Source organism: Pristiophorus japonicus, chromosome 7 (assembly GCF_044704955.1).
Source record: "Pristiophorus japonicus isolate sPriJap1 chromosome 7, sPriJap1.hap1, whole genome shotgun sequence".
In the NCBI taxonomy this organism is placed as follows: domain Eukaryota; kingdom Metazoa; phylum Chordata; class Chondrichthyes; family Pristiophoridae; genus Pristiophorus; species Pristiophorus japonicus.
The window spans coordinates 205,193,082-205,217,057 of record NC_091983.1 but is presented as its reverse complement, the minus strand read 5'-3'; the positions used below and the strand labels follow the sequence as shown (position 1 = coordinate 205,217,057).

The window sequence follows — 23,976 nt, the reverse complement described above, 5'->3', positions numbered from 1 at the left end:
TAAGTTGCTCTGCTTAATCTGTTTGCGTGATAATTTTAAGGGAGTTGTTAAATCATTTAAAAATACAGGTTAATGTTTGTGTTTTAATAGCGCAAAATGTATTTTACACAAATGGGTTAAGCAGGTGCTACCCATGGAAATGAAACCCCAACTGCCATGTTTCGCCAGTACTTTGTGCACTAAATGCTGCATAGATACAAAAGCCATTGAAGAGGTGAGGAAACAAAATCAAACATACAAAAGTAATGGCTTGCACTGTCCAGAGGCATTTTAATTACTGAATAGTACAATGAGCACTAGATAGCTCTCTCAATGTGTTACAGCAAATCACAATTGGCATATTTCCTAGGGTAGACTAAAAGCTAGTGTACCACACAAAATCTGCACTTTTCCATTGGCCATGCTTTGCATGAATAGAAATATCAAAATTACTAAGTTACAAAGTACTTACTGCAAAGAAACAGGCCATTTGGCCCAACTGATCTATGCTGGTGTTTATGCTCCATACGAGCCTCCTCTTGTCATGTATGCAAACTCTTTGTATTCACTATGTAACTATGTACAATGTACCACCTGAGGGCGCTGCTGTTGGAGGCCCCAAGGGTTACCTGCCCAGGTGTGCAGGGGCATATAAAAGGCGGTCAGCCATGCTGTCCCTCACTTTACAGTCGTATTAAATGGACTGAAGTTACACAGCTCTTACTCACAGTACAAAGCCTCGTGGAGTTATTCGATGGTAATTGCAGACATAATAACTGGCGACGAGTTACAGATCACAAACTTTTACACAGTCATGGCTGCCATGAGTGTTTTAGGAAAGTATGCAGAGGGTGAAGATTGGGAAGCCTTTATCGAGCGGCTTGACCAGCACTTCATGGCCACTGGAAGGAAAATGCAGGACGATTCTTTTGACCAGCTGCGGGTCTATGGTCTACGGATTCTTTTGACCAGCTGCGGGTCCACGGTCTACGGATTCTTTTGACCAGCTGCGGGTCCACGGTCTACGGCCTCATCAGGGATCTGCTTGCACCAGTGAAACCAACGGAGAAGTCATATGCAGAGCTGCACATGCTGATTCGGGAACACCTCAAACCAACGAAGAGCATCTTAATGGCCAGGTATCGCTTCTACACAAACCGCCGCCCGGAGGGCCAGGACGTGGCGAAGTATGTCGCCGACTTAAGACCCTGTGAATTCACGTGATTTTTGAATGTTGCGTTGCGAGATGCTTTTGTGATGGGCATAGGCCACGAGGATATCCTTCGCAAGCTACTGGCTGCGGAAACCGTTGACCTGAAGAAGGCCATCACCATAAGCCAGGCCTTGATGTCCTTGAGTCACGATACCATACAGATGACTTCCTACCAGAATCAGAGCTCACTGGCAAGTACTGTACATAAAATAATGCCGATTTCAGGCAGAACTGTTGAACTAATAAGAACTGTACAGAGCAGAGCCTACATGCCTGCTGCTAGGCCGCCAAGGGGTGTTAATGTGAAATTATTAACACAATGCTGGCGTTGCAGGGGTAATCATGGGGCCCATCAATGTCAATTTAAAGACTATGCGTGCAAAAGCTGCAGAACAAGGGGCCACCTCCAGCGAATGTGCAAATGTACTGCGACTCACCATGTGGCAGTAGAGTCAGCAGAAGAGTCCCGATCCAGCGTGGATCACAAAGGACAAGCTAGAGAGGCAACTCAGCCTGAGGGAGCACACCTTCTCCACAAAAAGTCCTCTCATGATGATAAAAGTCAAATTAAATGGCGTTCCTGTATCCATGGAGCTGGACACGGAGGCGAGTCAGTCAATTATGAGCCAGAAGGCATTTGAAAGGCTGTGGGGCAACAACAAAGCACAAAGACCCAAGCTGAGCCCGATTCAGATAAAGCTACGCACTTACACCAAGGAACTGATACCAGTTATTGGCAGTGCGGACGTCAAAGTATCCTATAATGGAGAGGCACATGAGCTGCCACTGTGGATTGTACCAGGCGATGGGCCAACGCTGCTTGGCAGAAGCTGGATGGGGAAGATTCGGTGGAACTGGGAAGAAACATAGGAACATAGAAAATATGTGCAGGAGTAGGCCATTTGGCCCTTCGAGCCTGCACCACCATTCAATAAGATCATGGCTGATCATTCCCTCAGTATCCCTTTCCTGCTTTCTCTCCATACCCCTTGATCCCTTTAGCCGTAAGGGCCATATCTAACTCCCTCTTGAATATATCCAATGAACTGGCATCAACAACTCTCTGTGGTAGGGAATTCCACAGGTTAACAACTCTCTGAGTGAAGAAGTTTCTCCTCATCTCAGTCCTAAATGGCCTACGCCTTATCCTCAGACTGTGTCCCCTGGTTCTGGACTTCCCCAACATCGGGAACATTCTTCCCACATCTAACCTGTCCAGTCCCGTCAGAATCTTATATGTTTCTATGAGATCCCCTCTCATCCTTCTAAACTCTAGTGTATAAAGGCCCAGTTGATCAAGTCTCTCCTCATAGGTCAGTCCAGCCATCCCGGGAATCAGTCTGGTGAACCTTCGCTGCACTCCCTCAATAGCAAGAACGTCCTTCCTCAGATTAGGAGACCAAATCTGAACACAATAATCTAGGTGAGGCCTCACCAAAACCCTGTACAACTGCAGTAAAACCTCCCTGCTCCTATACTCAAATTCCCTAGCTATGAAGGCCAACATACCATTTGCCTTCTTCACCACCTGTACCTGCATGCCAACTTTGAATGACTGATGAACCATGATACTCAGGTCTCGTTGCACCTCCCCTTTTCCTAATCTGCCGCCATTCAGATAATATTCTGCCTTTGTGTTTTTGCCCCAAAATGGATAACCTCACATTTATCCATATTATACTGCATCTGCCATGCATTTGCCCACTCACCTAACCTGTCCAAGTCACCCTGCAGCCTCTTAGCGTCCTCCTCACAGTTCACACCGCCACCCAGTTTAGTGTCATCTGCAAACTTAGAGATATTACACTCAATTCCTTCATCTAAATCATTTATGTATATTGTAAAGAGCTGAGGTCCCAGCACTGAGCCCTGCAGCACCCCCCTAGTCACTGCCTGCCATTCTGAAAAGGACCCGTTTATCCCGACTCTCTGCTTCCTGTCTGCCAACCAGTTCTCTATCCTCGTCAGTACATTACCCCCAATACCATGTGCTTTGATTTTGCACACCAATCTCTTGTGTGGGACCTTGTCAAAAGCCTTTTGAAAGTCCAAATACACCACATCCACTGGTTCTCCCTTGTCCACTCTACTAATCAAAGACGTCAAAGTATTATCGTCAGTGGACAATGCTTCCTGTGCTCAAGTGCTGAGCAAGTTCTCATCTTTATTTGAACCAGGCATCTGCAACTTCACAGGCGCCAAAGTATAGATCCACTTGGTCCCTGAGGCATGGCCCATTCTTCACAAGGCTCGAGCGGTCCCCTACACGAAGAGGGAGAAAGTGGAGATCAAACTGGACAGACTTCAACACGAGGGAATCATGTCGCCAGTCAAGTTCAATGAGTGGGCCAGCCCGATTGTTCCGATACTAAAGAGCGATGGCACGGTCAGAAGCTGTGGCGACTACAAAGTAATGATCAACTGAGTCTCGTTACAGGACCATAACCCACTACCCAAAGCTGATGTCCTTTTTGTGACATTAGCAGGGTAAGACGTTCACCAAGCTGGATCTAACCTCCGCTTACATGACCCAGGAGCTGGTTGAGTCGTCAAAAAAATTAACATGCATTAACACGCACAAAGGACTGTTCGTGTACCACAGGTGGCCATTTGGGATTCGCTCGGCTGCAGCCATGTTCCAAAGAAACATGGGGAGCCTATTGAAATCGGTTCCACGCACCGTCGTATTTCAGGATGACATCCTCATCACTGGCCGCGACACCTCCGAACACCTGCACAATCTGGAAGAAGTTTTTTAAGTCGACTAAACAGAGTTGGACTCTGGTTGAAAGGATCCAAATGTGTCTTCCTGGACCCACAGGTAGAATTCCTGGGGAGGAAGAATGTGGCAGACGGCATCAGACCCATGGACCATGGACTCGAAGACAGAGGCCATCAGGAATGCACCCACACCACAAAAGTAACAGAGCTGCGCTCGTTCCTGGGACTCCTCAGCTATTTCTGTAACTTTCTTCCAGGGTTGAGCACCTTGCTCGAACCGTTGCACAAGCTGTTACGCAAGGAAGATGACTGGGCTTGGGGTAAAAATTAAGAGGCCGCCTTTGAGAAGGCCAGAAACCTGCTGTGTTCCAATAAGTTGCTGGTATTATATGACCCATGTAAACGTCTAGTTTTAGCATGTGATGCATCGTCGTATGGTGTCGGGTGTGTTTTGTAGCAAGCCAGTGCAGTGGGCAAGCTCCAACCAGTTGCATATGCATCCAGAAGCCTATCAAAGGCTGAAAGAGGCTACAGCATGGTCGAAAAGGAGGCTTTAGCCTGTGTTTACGGTGTAAAAAAGATGCACCAATATTTGTTCGGGCTCAGGTTCGAGTTAGAGACGTACCACAAGCCCCTAATCTCACTGTTTTCGGAAAGCAAAGGCATAAACACCAATGCTTCATCTCGAATCCAAAGATGGGCACTAACACTGTCAACCTACGACTATGTGATCCGCCACAGGCCAGGCACTGAAAACTGTGCCAATGCTCTCAGCCGACTACCGTTGCCCACCACCAGAGTGGAAATGCCGCAGCCCGCAGACCTGCTACTGACCATGGATACCTTTGATAGCGAAGGGTCACCCATAACGGGCTGCCAAATTAAGACCTGGAGCAGCCAGGATCCTCTGCTATCCTTTGTAAAAAGTTGCGTCCTCAATGGGAGCTGGTCAGCGGTCCCTAGAGACATGCAAGATCAGATCAAGCCGTTTCACCGTCGTAAAGATGGAATGTCGATCCATTCAGATTGCCTCTTATGGGGCAACCGCGTTATCTTGCCAAAGAAATGCAGGGAAACCTTCATACGTGACCTACATAGCACCCACCCAGGCATAGTCATGATGAAGGCTATCGCCAGGTCCCATGTTTGGTGGCCCGGCATTGACTCGGACCTAGAGTCGTGCGTGCACCAGTGTAACACATGCTCACAACTGAGCAATGCTCCAAGGGAGGCTCCACTTAGTCTCTGATCCTGGCCCTCAAAACCATGGTCCAGGATCCATGTGGATTATGCAGGCCACTTTCTGGGAAAGAAGTTTCTGGTTGTTGTGGATGCCTACTCCAAATGGATTGAATGTGTGATAATGTCATCCAGCACGTCAGCAGCCAGCAGCCTCAGGGGCCATGTTTGCCACCCATGGCTTACCCGACATTCTTGTCAGCGACAATGGACCATGCTTCACCAGCTCGGAATTCAATGAATTCATGACCCGTAATGGCATCAAGCATTTCCGATCTGCCCCGTTCAAGCCCGCATCCAATGGCCAAATGGAGCGGGTAGTCCAAACCATAAAGCAGAGCTTGAAATGTGTCACGGAAGGCTCATTACAAACCTGCCTGTCCCGGGTACTGCTCAGCTGCAGGACACGACCCCACTCACTTACCGGGGTTCCCCTTGCAGAATTACTAATGAAACGAGCACTCAAAACCAGGCTCTCCTTAGTACACCCTGACCTCATTGATCAGGTGGAAACCAGGCAAAACATGTACCATGATTGTGCGGCTGTATCACGCGACATCACTGTAAATGACCGTGTGTTTGTGCTGAATTAGGGTCAGGGCCCCAAATGGGTCACCGGCACTGTATTAGCCAAGGAGGGGAATAGAGTGTTTGTTGTCAAACTGCTTAACTGTCAAATGTGCAGAAAACATTTGGACCAAACCAAATTACAATTCACAGATAACCAGGAACCACCGGAAGAGGACCTCATCTTCAGCAATCCACCGACACACGCCCAATCGACAACAGACCTCGCTGCCAACCACAAGGATGATCCCACCATCCCCAACAGTCCAGCCCAACCAGTCGCGCTGCAAGACAGCAGTGGCCCAACCAACTCACCCAGGCCAGAAGCGACACTCAGCCTTAACCTGTAATCAACTCGCATCAAAGACTTTGGGGGGGAATGATGTCATGTATGAAAACTCTTTGTATTCACTATGTAACTATGTACAATGTACCACCTGAGGGCTGCTGTTGGAGGTCCCAGGGTTTACCTGCCCAGGTGTGCAGGGGCATATAAAAGGCGGTCAGCCAAGGTGCCCTCATTTTACAGTCGTATTAAATGGATTGAAGTCACACAGCTCTTCCTCACAGTACAAAGCCTCGTGGAGTTATTCGATGGTAATTGCAGACATAATACCTCCCACCCGTCTTCATCTAACCCCATCAACATAACCTTCTATTCCTTTCTCCCTCATATGCTTATCGAGCTTCTCCTTGAATGCATCTATGCTATTCACCTCAACTACTCTGTGGTAGTGAGTTCCATATTCAAACTACTCTCTGGATAAAGAAAGTTTCTCCTGAACTCCCTATTGGATTTATTAGTGACTGTATGGTATCTATATTGGTGGTAATATATTAGCATGGACAGAGGATTGGTTAACGAACAGAAAACAGAGAGTCGGGATAAATGGGTCATTCTCTGGTTGGCAATTAGTAACTAGTGGGGTGCCGCAGGGATCAGTGCTGAGACCCCAACTATTTACAATCTATATTAACGACTTGGAGGAAGGGACTGAGTGTAACGTAGCCAAGTTTTCCGACGATACAAAGATGGGAGGAAAAGCAATGTGTGAGGAGGACACACACAATCTGCAAAAGGACATAGACAGGCTAAGTGAGTGGGCAAAAATTTAGCAGATGGAGTATAATGTTGGAAAGTGTGAGGTCATGCACTTTGGCAGAAAAAATCAAAGAGTAAGTTATTACTGAAATGGAGAAAGATTGCAAATTGCTGCAGTACAGCGGGACCTGGGGTTACTTGTGCATGAAACACAAAAGGTTAGTATGCAGGTACAGCAAGTGATGAGGAAGGCCAATGGTATCTTGGCCTTTGTTGCAAAGGGGATGGAGTATAAAAGCAGGGAAGTCATGCTACAGTTGTATAGGGTATTGGTGAGGCCACACATGGAATACTGTGTGCAGTTTTGGTTTCCATATTTACGAAAGGATATACTTGCTTTGGAGGCAGTTCAGAGAAGGTTCACAAGGTTGATTCCAGAGATGAGAAGGTTGACATATGAGGAAAGGTTGAGTAGGTTGGGCCTCTATTCATTTGAATTCAGAAGAATGCGAGGTGATCTTATCAAAGCGTATAAGATTGTGAGGGGGCTTGACAAGGTGGATGCAGAGAGGATGTTTCTGCTGATAGGGGAAATTAGAATAAGGGGCCGCCCATTTAAAACTGAGATGAGGAGAAAGTTCTTCTCTCAGAGAGTTGTGGATCTGTGGAATTCGCTGCCTCAGAGAGCTGTGGAAGCTGGGACATGGAATAAATTTAAGACAGAAATAGACAGTTTCTTAAACGATAAGGGAGTAAAGTGTTATGGTGAGTGGGCAGGGAAGTGGACCTGACTCCATGATCGGATCAGTCATGATCGTATTAAATGGTGGAGCAGGCTCGAGGGGCCATATGGCCTTCTCCTGTTCCTATTTCTTATATTCTTGTGTTATGTTCTTATGTATCTATGGCCCCTAGTTCTGGTCTTACCCACAAGTGGAAACATATTCTCTAGGTCTATCCGATCGAACCCTTCCATAATGCTAAAGACCTCTATCAGATCACTCCTCAGTCTTCTCTTTTCTAGAGAAAAGAACCCCAATCTATTCAATCTTTCCTGATAGGTATAATCTCAGTTCTGGTATCATTCTAGTAAATCTGTTATGCACCTTCTACAGAGTGCCTCTATAATATGAAATCCAGAACTGTTCACGCGACTCCAAGTTTGGTCTCACCTAAGTTCCATACAAGTTCCTGGATTTTCAATTCTATGCTTCGAGAAATGTATGTGAAGGAGCTGTAATGTGCCACCTATCACAAGAGAATTGTGGTTTATTTGGCCCATACACTGCCCTAAAGGGAACAAAAACGAATACTGTTTTTTGATGCACTGCTGGAGAAAACGCTAGGGGGCCGAAATTGTGTAGCGCCCCGTTTGGGGGCCGTAATAGCCATGAGGCGTGACTCCCTGCAACCAGGCGTGGAGATCCCACCCTGCGACTTACCGCCCCCGAGAGCAAGTGGAGCGCAAAATATCACGTTATTGTGGGGTGCGAGCGAGGCGGAAGGGCTCCGTGAGGGGTGCAGCGCTACTCATTAAAGGGGAGGGCCAAGCTGCCGACTATGTATGTGGGAAAGGGAGCCATCCCTGGACCACCAGGGAGCGGGGTGCCGTGGCATGTTCGTGGCACGGACCACGCGATCCATCAGCAAGCAGGCCATTTAAAAAATGTTGAACTCTGCACTGCCCCTTTAACTTTCACACCGCCCCCTGAAGCTGTTGCGAAAACGTGTCGCTGCTCACAGTGGTGACGGTGGAATTTTACGGGAGACATCAGCGGCAAGCACCTGGGCGAAAATACATTTCCACCCCGTTAGCGCCCCCTGGTGGCACTAACTGGAGGCACAAACAGCACAAACTTCTTCCCCCCCCTGGGCCTCAGTTCCCATTGCCGTTATCTCGATCATCAGTATCTGACCAAGAGAGGTGAAATTTGGATGGTGGTTTTGAACTACTGAATCTGAGCCCCCTGCTATGGAATCTAATTCACAGCCATTGGAACAACAGACTTCGCGCGATACTCTGTTACATGCCAGTATGTTGTAGATAAGGAGGAAGCAATACCATGTTGTTCCATAAGCCAATGGCCATCTCGGCGTGCCCTCGTTCACTTAAGTGGAAGCAATCGACTGAAAAGAAGCTCAGGTCCGGTTGGCCGATCTGGGAAAAGAAAAAGTCTAATAAATTATCTTAACAAAAACCTAGTAATTTTTTACACGACTGAAAATATATGCTGTACCTCATGGGCTTAACCATGCAGTCCATGGTAGAAATAACTTATAGGGGGTTATGTGATGTGATTTTCATCTCCATAGGCAACCATGAAGCTCACAAACAATAAGGTCACAATTGGCAAAAGCAAATGCTAGTACAGAATAGTCGGAGACTTAGGGCTAGAACCTGCACTTTTGTGGTTATCGCCCAAAAATGAGCGATATTTCTGGCGTGGGCGTTAAAAAAGGGTTTTCAGATCACCAGCTTCTCGACCATTCTCAAAGCACCTAGTATCCACTTTTGAAAATGGGCGTTACCGCGAGCGATGTAAAATGGGCGGTAGCGTTAAATTTTTTGACCTTCTGTCGTAAAGCATGGCCGTCCTTAGCAACGGCCTGGCAACGCTCGATTCCCGCGATTCTGGAGGTCAAGGGTCATCATGACATGCGCAGAAGAGGAGACAGAGAGAGAGGGAGCTCAGAGGCACTGAAGGCGTGTCTGGGTGTGATGTGGCTGCTTTGGGAGGAAGGAGGGAGACTTTAGAGCTTCACAGCAATTAGGCAAACAAAAAGTAGCTGTTACGAGCCACATATTTGACCGAATTTGACCTATAATGGAGAGAGAGGAGGAGGCATCACAGCACGCTGTGGAGACTGATGCTGGAGAGAGCAGTGAGGTGGGAGAGGAGCACATTGGAGGGCGCAAAAGAGCCAGGAGGTTCTCGGTCAAGGCAAATGCCTCCCTCCTGCAGGAGGTCGAGTCACGCTGGGGTTATTTGACACAGGGAGGGCGTGGGAAGTCCACCCCAAAGGCATGCCAGAAGATATGGACCGAGATAGTAGAGGTGCGTGAGGGCAACCAATGCCACAAACGATGGAATGACCTTGTGGGATTCTCAAGAGTAAGTATTACATTGATTTACATGTACTTATTTCTATAATTTGATTTTTAACAGTCATGAGTGACTATCATCAGATGTGAGGTCTTTCACTTTTACCGGGAATGTTTTACTCAAAGCCTGCAGTCACGGTGTATGTCTTTAGGTCAAGAATGATAATTACCAGAATAATCATGATTACATCTGTCGGTTATGTGTTGTATCAGTGTCTGTGACAGTACCTAGCAATGATATCACGCAATGATCTCATGCCCTGTCGTCCTGTCACCTTTTACAGAAGAAGCTCTCGACAATGAGGTCCGTGCAGAGGCGAACGGGTAGGGGGTGCCATCAGTTCCCAGTGACATCACTGACATGGAGGAGCGTTTGCTCGCACTCATGGGAAAGCACACCCGGACAGCCACGGACGCATCTGCAGACCCTGAAGTGATGCCACGTGAGTAAAGCTTACACCATTACATGATGTAAAGTCAATAGATGCCACACCCACTCATATCCAAACAATCATATATGATAGATGATTTTTTAAATTGTCATTTAAATAATGATAGCCTAATGAAAATCATTGGTATGAAAATGTGTTGATGGTCATGAAATGTGATGTCTGTGATGTGTTTGATAGCGGTGGTGCTTTTGTCGTGCATATGCTGTGTGGAGCGCTGGACTCACCTTGTCACCCTAGCACCCTCTTCTCCTCTAATAACCTCATTTGTGTTTTGCAGCACAGCCAGCAGCGTGTCCCAAGGCAAGACCACAGAGGCCAGAAGGTGGGGGCGCGGAGCAGGAGTCGGCGACGATCCTACTGCATCTGATGCTGAGGAGCTCCGATTCTCGTCCGTGAATCCGCTGGGTCTGTTCTCCATGGATGAGAACGCCGACTGCATTGCCACGCTCCAGAAGCCATTCCACCCCAAGGCCATCTAGTGGTCCTCCGGTCATTCCCGCCTCCACTCTGGAGGTACCGGGCCCAAGCACCTCGCCACAGGGCACCCCATGGACGGCACCGACCCCGTGGAGGTCCTGTGGATGCGGCAGGTCTGTTCCACGAGCGCCACGTGACAGCGGAGAGATGGTACAGTTGTCCAGGAGGACTGTAGACATTGGTGACCAGCTCATCGAAGGATTGGGGGGCATATCCCGACAGCTGGCCACCATTTCCGGCACCATTACTGAGTACATTCCGCAGATGGTGGAGTCCCTGGATGCCATTGCCAGGAACAGTGCTGCCACAGGTCCCCCAGTGGTCCCCGAGCGCGGCACTCCACCCCTAGGTTCCGCACCACCACTGTGAACAACAGATGAGAGCAAGGACCAAGATCCTGCTTCTGCATCAGAGAATGTTGCTCCCTCAGCAACCCCCCGCTCCTGTACCCATCCAACGACCGCATCTGCCTTCATCCCCCCCAGTGAGGCACCGCCTGAGGAGCTCCTCGGCCAGATGCCATGGAGCGAGGAGGGGAAGAGGTAGAGATGTGGAGAAGAAGGGGAGGGGGGAAGGAAAGTGAGGTGCATGTCCGCAGGTGATGGCTGTGTTATATCTCCATCTGGATGTATGCAATTTGTTGCAATATATGGCGGCTGGGGACCACGCTCCTGCTTTGCCTTTGTATTCTATGTTGCTGGACATGTTGACCATGTGATTAATGTCAATGGTGAAAAAAGTGGGCTGTGGACAGGGGTTTGGTGTTATTGCCTGTGATGCTTATGATTTCAGACCAATGTTGGTTTAACATTTTTGTTATTGAACATAAGCTTGTTGCGCATTGTCTCAGATAGCTGCACCATTACACACTGGTGATTCCTTAACATGAAGGGGTTAAATACAACTTAACATCAATGAACGTAAACTTTAATTGGCACCAAGCTGATGGACACCATTGATGTCTGAGCAGCACACACACAGCAGTGTGTCAATGTTGTCACTCACATCAATGCTCTTTCAGGCAAATCGTTCAGATATCAGCTCCTCACATAAGAGTGGGATTTTAAAAATGCCAGCCACACCACTGGCGTTCGTTCAGAATAATTCCACTTTTTGTGGATAGTTTTTTGGGCGAGCAATATTGGGGAAAGGTGGTGAAATTGACGCTGGGCGATCTGCTGGGCGTTAGTTTCGGTAAATATGCTCTTCAGGACAAAAAAAAGTGGGCGGGCGTTAATATTGATCTCGGCATTAAATCAGTGTGGAAATTAACGCTAGGCAATATTATGGGCGTTGATTTCACCCATTCTGATGATTCCGCCCAAATAAAGTGGACAGGCGGGAATATTTTTTGCCGGCGTTAAGCACATAGGGAAAGTAACGCTCGGCGATAAGTTTCCTAAAAATGGCCGTCAGTTTCCATTTTGTGGCTAGATGGGCGATATCTGGGCGATATATGTCATTTCAGCAGCAAAATGGGTGTTAAGTGGGCGTTAAGCATGCAAAAAAAGGTGCAGGTTCTAGCCCATAATGTTTAGGATATAGATAGCATGTGATTGTAGTCCAGAATATATTGCCTTGTTAGTGCCAGTATATCAGACATCCAGGGGTATTCAACATTTAGGAAGGATAGACAGAAAGGAAAAGGAGGTGGGCTGGCATTGCTGGTTAAAGAGGAAATTAATGCAATAGCATGTTAATTTCCTTTTAAACACCTATAGCTGCCACTGCACCAATATCCGAAGCTTCACGAGATGAATTATTTTTAGCCACTTTTTCGTCTCCCCACTCATGCATGACCCTTGTTTGCCGCAATCAGTCCATACTGCCTGCCCTCAGCCCCTGTAAAAAGTCGACCCCCTCCCTCCCCCGCCCAAACAAAAGATTGTACATCTGACAAAGCAGTAGTAGAATTGTTTCTGTTGGTCTATAGTAGCAAGCAATTTTCACTTTTAATTTTTTGGGATACGCTGCCCCTTTAAGGCATTCAAAATACTGAGCATGTGCGTTTTTTTCTATTTAAAAGCATGTCAGCAGAACAGATTTATTAATGCTTTGTCACATTACATAGAATGTACTGCGCAGAAGCAGACATTCGGCCCAAATGGTCCGTGTTAATGCTCCCCAAGAGCCTCCTCCCACACCTCTTCATTTAACCCTATCAGCATAACCTATTCCTTTCTCCCTCGTTTATCTAGCTCACCCTTAAATGCATCACAGGCAAAATTCTGCAGATGCTGGAAACCTGAAATAGGAAACACTTTAAACACAGTCAGGCAACATCTGTTGAGAACACAAGTCAACATTGAACCCTTCCTCCAAAATGGAACATACATTATTGTTGTATGTTCTGTATTTTGGATGAGACATTTAATCAAGTTTTCACCTTCCTGCTCAGGTGGATGTAAAAAATACCATGGCATTACTATTTGAATTAGAGCAGGGAGTTTGCCTCATGTCCTGGCCAACATTCTGCTCTCAACCAACATAATCAAAAACAGATTAATTGTTCATCTTTGCTGTTTGAGGGAGCTTGCTGTGAACAAATTGATTGGCTGATATGTTTGCCTGCTAATCAATTGGGACAACACTTCAAAATCAATGAATTAGTTATGAAGCGCTTTGGACATACGACATTTGTTCTTCAATATTCGAGTTGTTGATGCCAGTTCATTGGATATATTCAAAAGGGAGTTAGATATGGCCCTTACGGCTAAAGGGATCAAGGGGTGTGGAGAGAAAGCAGGAAAGGGGTACTGAGGTGAATGATCAGCCATGATCTTATTGAATGGTGGTGCAGACTGGAAGGGCCGAATAGCCTACTCCTGCACCTATTTTCTATGTTTCTAATATAAGTTTTTGCATGTGCTTTTTGTTGGCTGCAGAAGTCAGATACTGCTCTAACTTTTTGGGGAACTGGGAGGTCTAAGTACTGAAGCGGAGGTGTGTGTGTAACCAAATGCTCAGTGGAGGAGGTCGAGAATAGTGGCAGGAGAAAGAGGCCAATGAAAAAGTATAGAGGGCAGGACTCCAAAGAAAGAAGTGGGAGGGCAGCAAATTAAAAGTAAGTCTCAAGCCATGATCAGGGAGTTGATAGTAGTAGAACAGGAAGTGGATGACCAAATAATGGAGCTGGGAGAACCAGGGTCACATGTCAAGAACCAGCCAGTTAGAGAGAAGGCAATTGGAAAGATGCACCAAAAACTGGGTTTAAAGAATTACCCAGGTGTTACGAAGTGTGACACCTGGACATGGGAAAATGTCACAAACATGATGCAAATTGTGACACAGGAAGTAAGTGTGAAAGCAGGAAGATGCAAGACTTTAAATATATCTGTCTGTCTATCTCCTCCCTCCTGTGGGCATTTCTCCCTCAGTGGCTTTTGAAACTTGTCCTGCAGCTTTTCTTTAAACAATTTTGAGAAACAGATCATCAGAAACTACTAGAACCTGAAGAAAAATATTCAATCTGTTGAGCTCACTGAACAATACTAGGGATATTAGGTGTATAGACTGCCCAATAAAACGTACACTGTACATTCTGCATTTAACTAACACAATCACCATTCTGGGCAAAAATACCAAGTACAAACCTAACTTTTGGGAAAGTCTGAGACCTAAAAACTTTAATGAAGGCATTCACGAACACCAGAAACAATTCAAATGATAAAATCCATATTTCATAACATGATTACATTTTGTTCTAAAAGAGACATGCATTGGACATTAGAAATGGAAAAAAGGTGGACAATTTTTTTTGGCATGATTTGTGGGGTAAGATAATACAGCACCATGTGGTGGTGTTACTGGGAATTATTACAGGTCAGTGATCAGATTAACATTGGAATTTCTATTCGAGCGTGATCACCTAAAGGGGTTTAGAGGGAAATGTCATTGGACATTTTAGCATTGGAATTTTTGTAGAAAATGTTTACTTAAAAATTTTTAAAGGGCATTTGACCTACATATTGACTTTAATATATAGATCTGTATGTTTTGCTAAATTTATTTTCCTGTTTTGATGACGCTATTTGTTCAACTGTTGAGGTACAATATTGAAACAACAAAAGCCCAACTGACTGCAACAAACATCCAATTAGGGCAAATGCAGTTGCTTTATTTGTACTTCCCATCACACTTCACGGTTAGCTCACACTTGAATGCACAATAATAGGTCTGCTTGTGAAATGAAACACCTGTTTGTTGTGTAGCATATAGTTATGTGGATAATTGTTATTAAAGAAACTTGACATGGTTTAGATCTGTTTACATTTCTGCTTCCTTAAAGGACAGACTAACTGCATCCACATAATAAATTTGCTGAGTATTCTCCATTTGAGTAGCTGAAATATAAAGCTGCAATTGCTTGATAATGACTTCATGGATGCAAAATTAATGATGGTCTGGTGCCCCACAGTTTGTACGTACCCCAAACAATGCTGACTGTCACCACAGAGAGAAAGAAAAATGAATAGTGCAGTTGAAGTGCAATTTAAAAATTGGCACTACATCTTTTTTCATTCAGTTATAAGGAGGGTTGTTATACTTTAATGTTTATTTAGTTCTGATAGAAACATTTAGTCCACATTAGCCTATTTCTATTAGTTCATAATTGTATGTAATTACAACTGCTGGATAAAATATTTTCACATTGCGACGAGATCTCATGAATGTTGCTTTCGGTGAATTGGAAGTTAGCTTATTTATAATGTAGGCTCACTAAGCCCTGATGATAACCGTCCTCTGTTCCAGCTGAACTAGAGCTGCTCTTGCCATGAAACAGAATGTTTCTTCCTATAACCCACACGCTCAACAGGATATAGGTGCGTCTTTCTCACAGTCACTTTCACTTTCGCTAGCCTCCTGCACTCAATGGCTGTGCCTGTGTGTATCACTCTCTCTCTCTCCTTTCTTCTTTATAATGGGGAACAAAGAAATGGCAGACCAATTGAACAAATACTTTGGTGCTGTCTTCACGAAGGAAGACACAAGTAACCTTCCGAAAGTACTAGGGGATCGAAGGTCTAGTGAGAAGAAGGAACTGAAGGATATCCTTATTAGGCGGGAAATTGTGTTAGGGAAATTGATGGGATTGGAGGCCGATAAATCCCCGGGGCCTGATAGTCTGCATTCCAGAGTACTTAAGGAAGTGGCCCTAGAAATAGTGAATGCATTGGTGATCATTTTCCAACAATCTATCGACCCGGGATCAGTTCCTATGGACTGGAGGGTAGCTAATGTAACACCACTTTTTAAAAAGGGAGGGAGAGAGAAAGTGGGTAATTATAGACCGGTTAGCCTGACATCAGTGGTGGGGAAAATGCTAGAATCAATTATTAAGGATGAAATAGCAGTGCATTTGGAAAGCAGTGACAGGATCGGTCCAAGTCAGCATGGATTTATGAAGGGGAAATCATGCTTGACAAACCTTCTGAAATTTTTTGAGGATGTAACCAGTAGAGTGGACAAGGGAGAACCAGTGGATGTGGTGTATTTGGACTTTCAAAAGGCTTTTGACAAGGTCCCACACAAGAGATTGGTGTGAAAAATCAAAGCACATGGTATTGGGGGTAATATAATGACATGGATAGAGAACTCGTTGGCAGACAGGAAGCAGAGAGTTGGGATAAATGGGTGAGCTGTGAGGGGGACGCTAAGAGGCTGCAGGGTGACTTAGACAGATTAGGTGAGTGGGCAAATGCATGGCACATGCAGTATAATGTGGATAAATGTGAGGTGATCCACTTTGGGGCAAAAACACGAAGACAGAATATTATCTGAATGGAGGCAGATTAGGAAAAGGGGAGGTGCAACGAGACCTGGATGTCATGGTTCATCAGTCATTGAAAGTTGGCATACAGGTGCAGCAGGCAGTAAAGAAGGCAAATGGCATGTTGGCCTTCATAGCTAGGGGATTTGAGTATAGGAGCAGGGAGGTCTTACTGCAGTTGTACAGGGCCTTGGTGAGGCCTCACCTGGAATATTGTGTACAGTTTTGGTCTCCTAATCTGAGGAAGGACGTTCTTGCTATTGAGGGAGTGCAGCGAAGGTTCACCAGACTGATTCCCGGGATGGCCGGACTGACATATGAGGAGAGACTGGATCAACTGGGCCTTTATACATTGGAGTTTAGAAAGATGAGAGGGGATCTCATAGAAACATACAAGATTCTGACGGGACGGGACAGGTTAGATGCGGGTAGATTGTTCCCGCTGTTGGGGAAGTCCAGAACCAGGGGACATAGTCTTAGGATAAGGGGTAGGCCATTTAGGACTGAGAGAAGGAGAAATTTCTTCACACAGGGAGTTGTTAACCTGAGGAATTCCTTGCCACAGAGAGTTGTTGTTGCCAGTTCATTGGATATATTCAAGAGGGAGTTAGATATGGCCCTTATGGCTAAAGGGATCAAGGGGTATGGAGAGAAAGCAGGAAAGGAGTACTGAGGGAATGATCAGCCATGATCTTATCGAATGGTGGTGCATGCTTGAAGGGCCAAATGGCCTACTCCTGCACCTATTTTCTATGTTTCTATGTTTCTCTTGTTCTCATGTGTCTCATTGTTGATGCTCGCATCTCTGTGCTCCCTCTCTTTCACTCTCTGTTTTGTCTTTTCCTGTTTCTCTCCTTCTCATTTTGTTCTCTATCCCCTCCTTCTCTCTACCTCCCTCTTACTCATTGTCTCCCTCTTTCTCTTCAATTCCTCCTGATCTGTTATTTATTACTTTTCTATTTTCTTCTTCTTATATCCCTTGTTCCATTTGCTTTTCTTTTTCCTTGTCTTATTTCTTCTTCTTTAAGCATATTAATTGAACACCTTCCCCCACCGCACTGGTTCCTCTTGCAGTGAAGACATTGTCCCTGTTCTTTTCAGGAAGTCTATCTGTAATCTATAGGCCACTGCTGTCCATGTCTCAGGAATTTGTTCCCTGCCCTCCTACATCATCTGTTGTTTACTTTACTGACTGCCTTTGACTCAATTGTTCTCGACTCCATCCCACAGTATGCTACCCGCTCCCACTTCAGTAAAACCCCAACACTGCACAGGTAGAAAAAGCCATAAGACAGCTTAAGAACTACAAGGCTACATGAGCGGATGGAATCCTTGCTGAGGCACTGAAGTATGGCGGAGAGGCATGGCTGGCACGAATACATGACCTCATCTCTCTCATCTAGAGGGAGGAGAGCATGCTGGGAGATCTCAGATGTGCAGTGATCATGACCATCTTTAAAAAAGGGGATAAGTCCGACTGCGGCAACTACAGAGGAAGTAGAATGGGGGCAGAAGCAAAAGATAGAAAGAAGAAAAGTAAAAGTGGAGGGCTGAGAAACCCAAGGCAAAAAGCAAAAAGGGCCACATTACAGCAAAATTCTAAAAGGGCAAAGTGTGTTAAAAAGACAAGCCTGAAGGCTCTATGCCTCAATGCGAGGAGTATTCGTAATAAGGTGGACGAATTAACTGCGCAGATAGCAGTTAACAGATATGATGTAATTGGTATCACGGAGATATTGCTCCAGAGTGGCCAAGGCTGGGAACTCAACATTCAGGGGTATTCAACATTCAGGAAGGATAGACAGAAAGGAAAAGGAGGTGGGGTGGCGTTGCTGGTTAAATAGGAAATTGTTGCAATAGTAAGGAAGGACATTAGCTTGGATGATGTGGAATCGGTATGGGTGGAACTACGGAATACCAAAGGGCAGAAAACGCTAGTGGGAGTTGTGTACAGACCACCAAACAGTAGTAGTGAAGTTGGGGACAGCATCAAACAAGAAATTAGGGATGCGTGCAATAAAGGTACAGCAGTTATCATGGGCAACTTTAATCTACATATTGATTGGGCTAACCAAACTGATAGCAATGCAGTGGAGGAGGATTTTCTGGAGTGTTTAGGGATGGCTTTCTAGACCAATATGTCGTGGAACCAACTAGAGGGCTGGCCATCCTGGACTGGGTGATGTGTAATGAGAAAGGACTAATTAGCAATCTTGTTGTGTGAGGCCCCTTGGGGAAGAGTGACCATAATTTGGTAGAATTCTTTAAGATGAAGATTGACACAGTTAATTCAGAGAATAGGGTCCTGAACTTAAGGAAAGGTAACTTCGATGGTATGAGACATGAATTGGTTAGAATAGACTGGCGAGTGATACTGAAAGGGTTGACAGTGGATAGGCAATGGCAAACATTTAAAGATCACATGGATGAACTTCAAAAATTGTACATCCCTGTCTGGAGTAAAAATAAAACGGGGAAGGTGGCTCAACCGTGGCTAACAAGGGAAATTAAGGATAGTGTTAAATCCAAGGAAGAGGCATATAAATTGTCCAGAAAAGCAGCAAACCTGAGGACTGGGAGAAATTTAGAATTCGGCAGAGGAGGACAAAGGGTTTAATTAGGAGGGGGAAAATAGAGTATGAGAGGAAGCTTACTGGGAACATAAACATTGACTGCAAAATCTTCTACAGATATGTGAAGAGAAAAAGATTTGTGAAAACAAACGTAGGTACCTTGCAGTCAAATTCAGGTGAATTTATAATGGGGAACAAAGAAATGGCGGACCAGTTAAACAAATACTTTGGTTCTGTCTTCACGAAGGAAGACACAAATAACCTTCTGGAAATACTAGGGGATCGAGGGTCTAGTGAAAAGGAGGAACAGAAGGAAATCCTTATTAGGCGGGAAATTGTGTTAGGGAAATTGATGGGATTGAAGGCCGATAAATCCCCAGGACCTGATAGTCTGCATCCCAGAGTACTTAAGGAAGTAGCTCTAGAAATAATGGATGCATTGGTGATCATTTTCCAACAGTCTGTCGACTCTGGATCGGTTCCTATGGACTGGAGGGTAGCTAATGTAACACCACTTTTTAAGAAAGGAGGAAGAGAGAAAATGGGTAATTATAGACCGGTTAGCCTGACATCAGTAGTGGGGAAAATGTTGGAATCAATTATTAAAGATGAAATAGCAGCACATTTGGAAAGCACTGATGGGATCGGTCCAGGTCAGCATGGATTTATGAAAGGGAAATCCTGCTTGACAAATCTTCTCGAATTTTTTGAGAATGTAACTGGTAGAGTGGACAAGGGAGAACCAGTGGATGTGGTGTATTTGGACTTTCAAAAGGCTTTTGACAAGTTCCCACACAAGAGATTAGTGTGCAAAATCAAAGCACATGGTATTGGGGGTAATGTACTGACGTGGATAGAGAACTGGTTGGCAGACAGGAAGCAGAGAGTCAGGATAAACGGGCCTTTTCCAGAATGGCAGGCAGTGACTAGTGGGGTGCCACAGGGTTCAGTGCTGGGACCCTAGCTATTTACAATATACATTAATGATTTAGATGAAGTAATATCTCCAAGTTTGCAGATGACACTAAGCTGGGTGGTGGTGTGAGCTGTGAGGAGGATGCTAAAAGGCTGCAGGGGGACTTGGACAGGTTAGGTGAGTGGGCAAACGCGTGGCAGATACAGTATAATGTGGATAAATGTGAGGTTATCCACTTTGGGGGCAAAAACACGAAGGTAGAATATTATCTGAATGGCGTCAGATTAGGAAAAGGGGAGGTGCAACGAGACCTGGGTGTCATGGTACATCAGTCATTGAAAGTTGACATGCAGGTACAGCAGGTGGTGAAGAAGGCAAATAGTATGTTGGCCTTCATAGCTAGGGGATTTGAGTATAGGGGCAGGGAGGTCTTACTGCAGTTGTACAGGGCCTTGGTGAGGCCTCACCTGGAATATTGTGTTCAGTTTTGGTCTCCTAATCTGAGGAAGGATGTTCTTGCTATTGAGGGAGTGCAGCGAAGGTTTACCAGAATGATTCCTGGGATGGCCGGACTAACATATGAGGAGAGACTGGATCGACTGGGCCCGTGTTCACTGGTGTTTCGAAGGATGAGAGGGGATCTCATAGAAACATATAAAATTCTGACGGGACTGGACAGGTTAGATGCTGTTAGAATGTTCCCGATGTTGGAGAAGTCCAGAACCAGTCTAAGGAGAAGGGGTAAGGCATTTAGGACTGAGAAGAGGAGAAACATCTTCACTCAGAGAGTTATTAACCTATGGAATTCCCTACCACAGAGAGTTGTTGATGCCAGTTCATTAGATATATTCAATAGGGAGTTAGATATGGCCCTTACGGCTAAGGGGATCAAGGGGTATAGAGAGAAAGCAGGAAAGGGATTCTGAGGGAATGATCAGCCATGATCTTATCGAATGGTGGTGCAGGCTCGAAGGGCTGAATGGCCTACTCCTGCACCTATTTTCCATGTTTCTATGTTTCCATAGAGCATGTAGGCTTATTTTTGGTCTTCGTTCATGTGGGAAGCAGAGTTCAAAAGTACTTTTAATAGGGAAGTAGATAGTTGCTAAAAAAAATCCCTCTACTGCTCCTTCACCAGGAACACCGTCTGATGATCTTACACCCGATAAATGAGAGGACATTTGGACCATTTGGAGTCCCAGCCTCTGGCCTGTTCTCACTCATGCCTCAGGCTGAACAGGAATTGCCCATAAGGACAGGATCAGATGTATCTATGTCCTAGATAATTTCCAGCCCTTCCGGCTGACTCCTGCAGAAGTTACAGTGGGTGTATGCTGGAGAGTGCTGCAGATTTTCGGGGGCCCATCCCTCATCTATTGATCTCCAGAACATCATCAGGCAACCTTGAACTGATCCATTAGGAAAATGTTGTGAGATGCATATCTATCAATGTGCTGCCTCCAGGCAGTAGTAGGAGAAAAGACTGGAAAAAGAAGTCTTCCATGTCCAAGTTTGCACCAACACTCTTGCAGTGTGAAGAAGAAGAAGCATGGTATTTTTATTGTCATACACAGTGAAGCCCTGGAACTGTTCCAGTTCTTTATGTATTGTGTTGGGGATGATGCTTGCAGTTGGATAGGCAATAAAAAGAAAAGAAAGACTTGCATTTATATAGTGCCTTTCATGATATCAGGACCTCCCAAAGCGATTTGCAGCCAATGAAGTACATTTGAAGTGTAGTTGCTGTTGTATTGTAGGAATGATTTATACAGCGAAGTTGGCCATGACGTAAAACCTGCACCCAGGATGCATGACTACGGATAAAATTCATACTTCCAGGCCTGGATATCAAAATGCAGCCATTAAAATTAAACTTACACTGTTCAGTGAAACGATTGTGTTTGAAAAATAGGGTTGCAACACAACAGTGAAGTCCTCACTTGTGTCATATTTTCCACTGTAGATCAATGTATTCAATTTGGTCTGAATAAAAAAAAAACAAATGGTAGTTTACATTATTCACCAAAGCAACAAATAACACGTAGTGCTGCGTTTCTGTTATTGCTAGAATAAAATGATTGAGAAGATACGAGATCAAGTCCCAAACTTAATCCAGATATCAATGGGGGTATGATTAAGAAGTTTGCAAATAACACTAAAATAGGCTATGTGATTGATAATGAAGAAGAAAGCTATAGACTGCAGGAAGATATCATGTACTGGTCAGGTGGGCAGTACAGTAGCAAATGGAATTCAATCCGGTTAAGTGTGAAGTAATGCATTTGGGAGGCTTAACAAGGCAAGGAAATACACATTAAATGGTACGACACTGAAAAGTAGAAAGGAACAAAGTGACCTTAGAGTGCAGGTCCACAGATCCCTGAAGGTAGCAGGCCAGGTAGATAAGGTGGTTAAGAAGGCATATGGAATACTTGCCTTTATTAGTCGAGGCATGGAATACAAGAGCAAGGAGGTTATGCTTGAACTGTATAAAACACTGGTTAGGCTGCAGCTGGAGTACTGTGTGCAGTTCTGGTCACCACATTACAGAAAATATGTGATTGCACTGGAAAGGATGCAGAGGAGATTTACAAAAATGTTGCCTGGACTGGAGAATTTTGGCTATCAGGAAAAATTGGACATGCTGGATCTGTTTTCTTTGGAACTGATGAAGGCTGAGGGGAGACCTTATTGAGGTGTATAAAATTATGAGGGGCCTGGATAGAATGAATAGGAAGGACTTGTTTCCCTTGGTAGAGGGGTCAACAACCAGGGGGCATAGATTTAAAGTAATTGGGGGGAGGTTTAGAGGAGATATGAGGGGAAATTTCTTCACCCAGAAGGTAGTGGGGGTCTGGAACTCACTGCCTGAAAGGGTGGTAGAGGCAGAAACCCTCACCACATTTAAAAGATACTTGGATGTCACTTAAAGTGCTGTAACCTACAGTGCTATGGACCAAGAGCTGGAAAGTGGGATTAGGCTGGATCGCTCTCGGTTGGCCGGCGCGGACACGATGGGCTGAAATGGCCTCCATCTGTGCTGTAAATTTCTATGGGCTAGAACCTCCACTTTTGTGCTTATCGCCCAAAAATGGGCGTATTTTCTGGCGTGGGCGGTAAAAAGGGTTTTCAGATCTCCGGCTTCTCGCCCATTCTCAAAGCATCTAGTCTCCATTTTTGAAAATGGGCGTTACTGAGAGCGATATGAAATGGGCAGTAGCATTACATTTTTTTGACCTTCTGCCGTAACATGTGATTGTCCTTAGCAATGGCATGGCAATGCTCGATTCCCGCGATTCAGGAGGTCAAGGGTCATCATGACATGCGCAGAAGAGGAGACAGAGAGAGAGGGAGCTCAGAGGCACTGAAAGCGTGTGTAGCTGTGGTGTGTGCTTGTCTGGCTGTTGTGGGAGGTACGAAGGAGATTCACCAGTAGGAAAAAGCCTACTAAGCAGCAAGAACATAGTTGACACTGAGTTTTTGTCCAACAAGTAAGATATAACATAGAAGGGATGGAGAAAGGGATAGCCAGAAATACTGGTGGCAGAGGGCTTCCAGTGGTCCCGGAGCGCGGCACTGCACTCCAAGGCACTGAACCACACATGAGAGCCAGCAGCAACATCTTGCTTCTGGCTCGGAGCATGTTCCCATATCAGAACCGTCCTCTCCCATATTCGTCCAAGCAGCGTTTCAGCCGTCCCTCCCGCTGCAATGAAGCTTTGGCTGAGGAGCACCTTGGCCAGGCGGCTTGGAGTCAGAAGGGGAAAGGGAAGGGGTAGAGGTGGGGAGGAGAAGCGGGGGTGGGGGGGGAGGGGGGGGGAGGTTGGTTTGTACAGAAATACTAATGATTTCAGACTAATGTTCAGTCTAAATGTTTTTTATTTAACAAAACCTTGTAGCGCATCGGCTTAGGTAGCTGCACCA

The 23,976-nt window shown here is 45.4% G+C and overlaps 1 protein-coding gene across 1 annotated transcript in view; it reads right to left on the bottom strand.

Annotated features, from left to right (window-relative positions):
• plb1 (phospholipase B1) overlaps window positions 1–23,976 on the bottom strand; it is a 326,472-nt gene that overhangs the window by 12,505 nt on the left and 289,991 nt on the right. The window contains exons 59-60 of the mRNA XM_070884250.1: window positions 21,931–22,035; window positions 8,824–8,919 (exon numbers count right to left, since the gene is read on the bottom strand). Of these exons, the coding sequence (XP_070740351.1) occupies window positions 8,824–8,919; window positions 21,931–22,035 (201 nt within the window). The remainder of the gene's footprint in view (window positions 1–8,823; window positions 8,920–21,930; window positions 22,036–23,976) is intronic.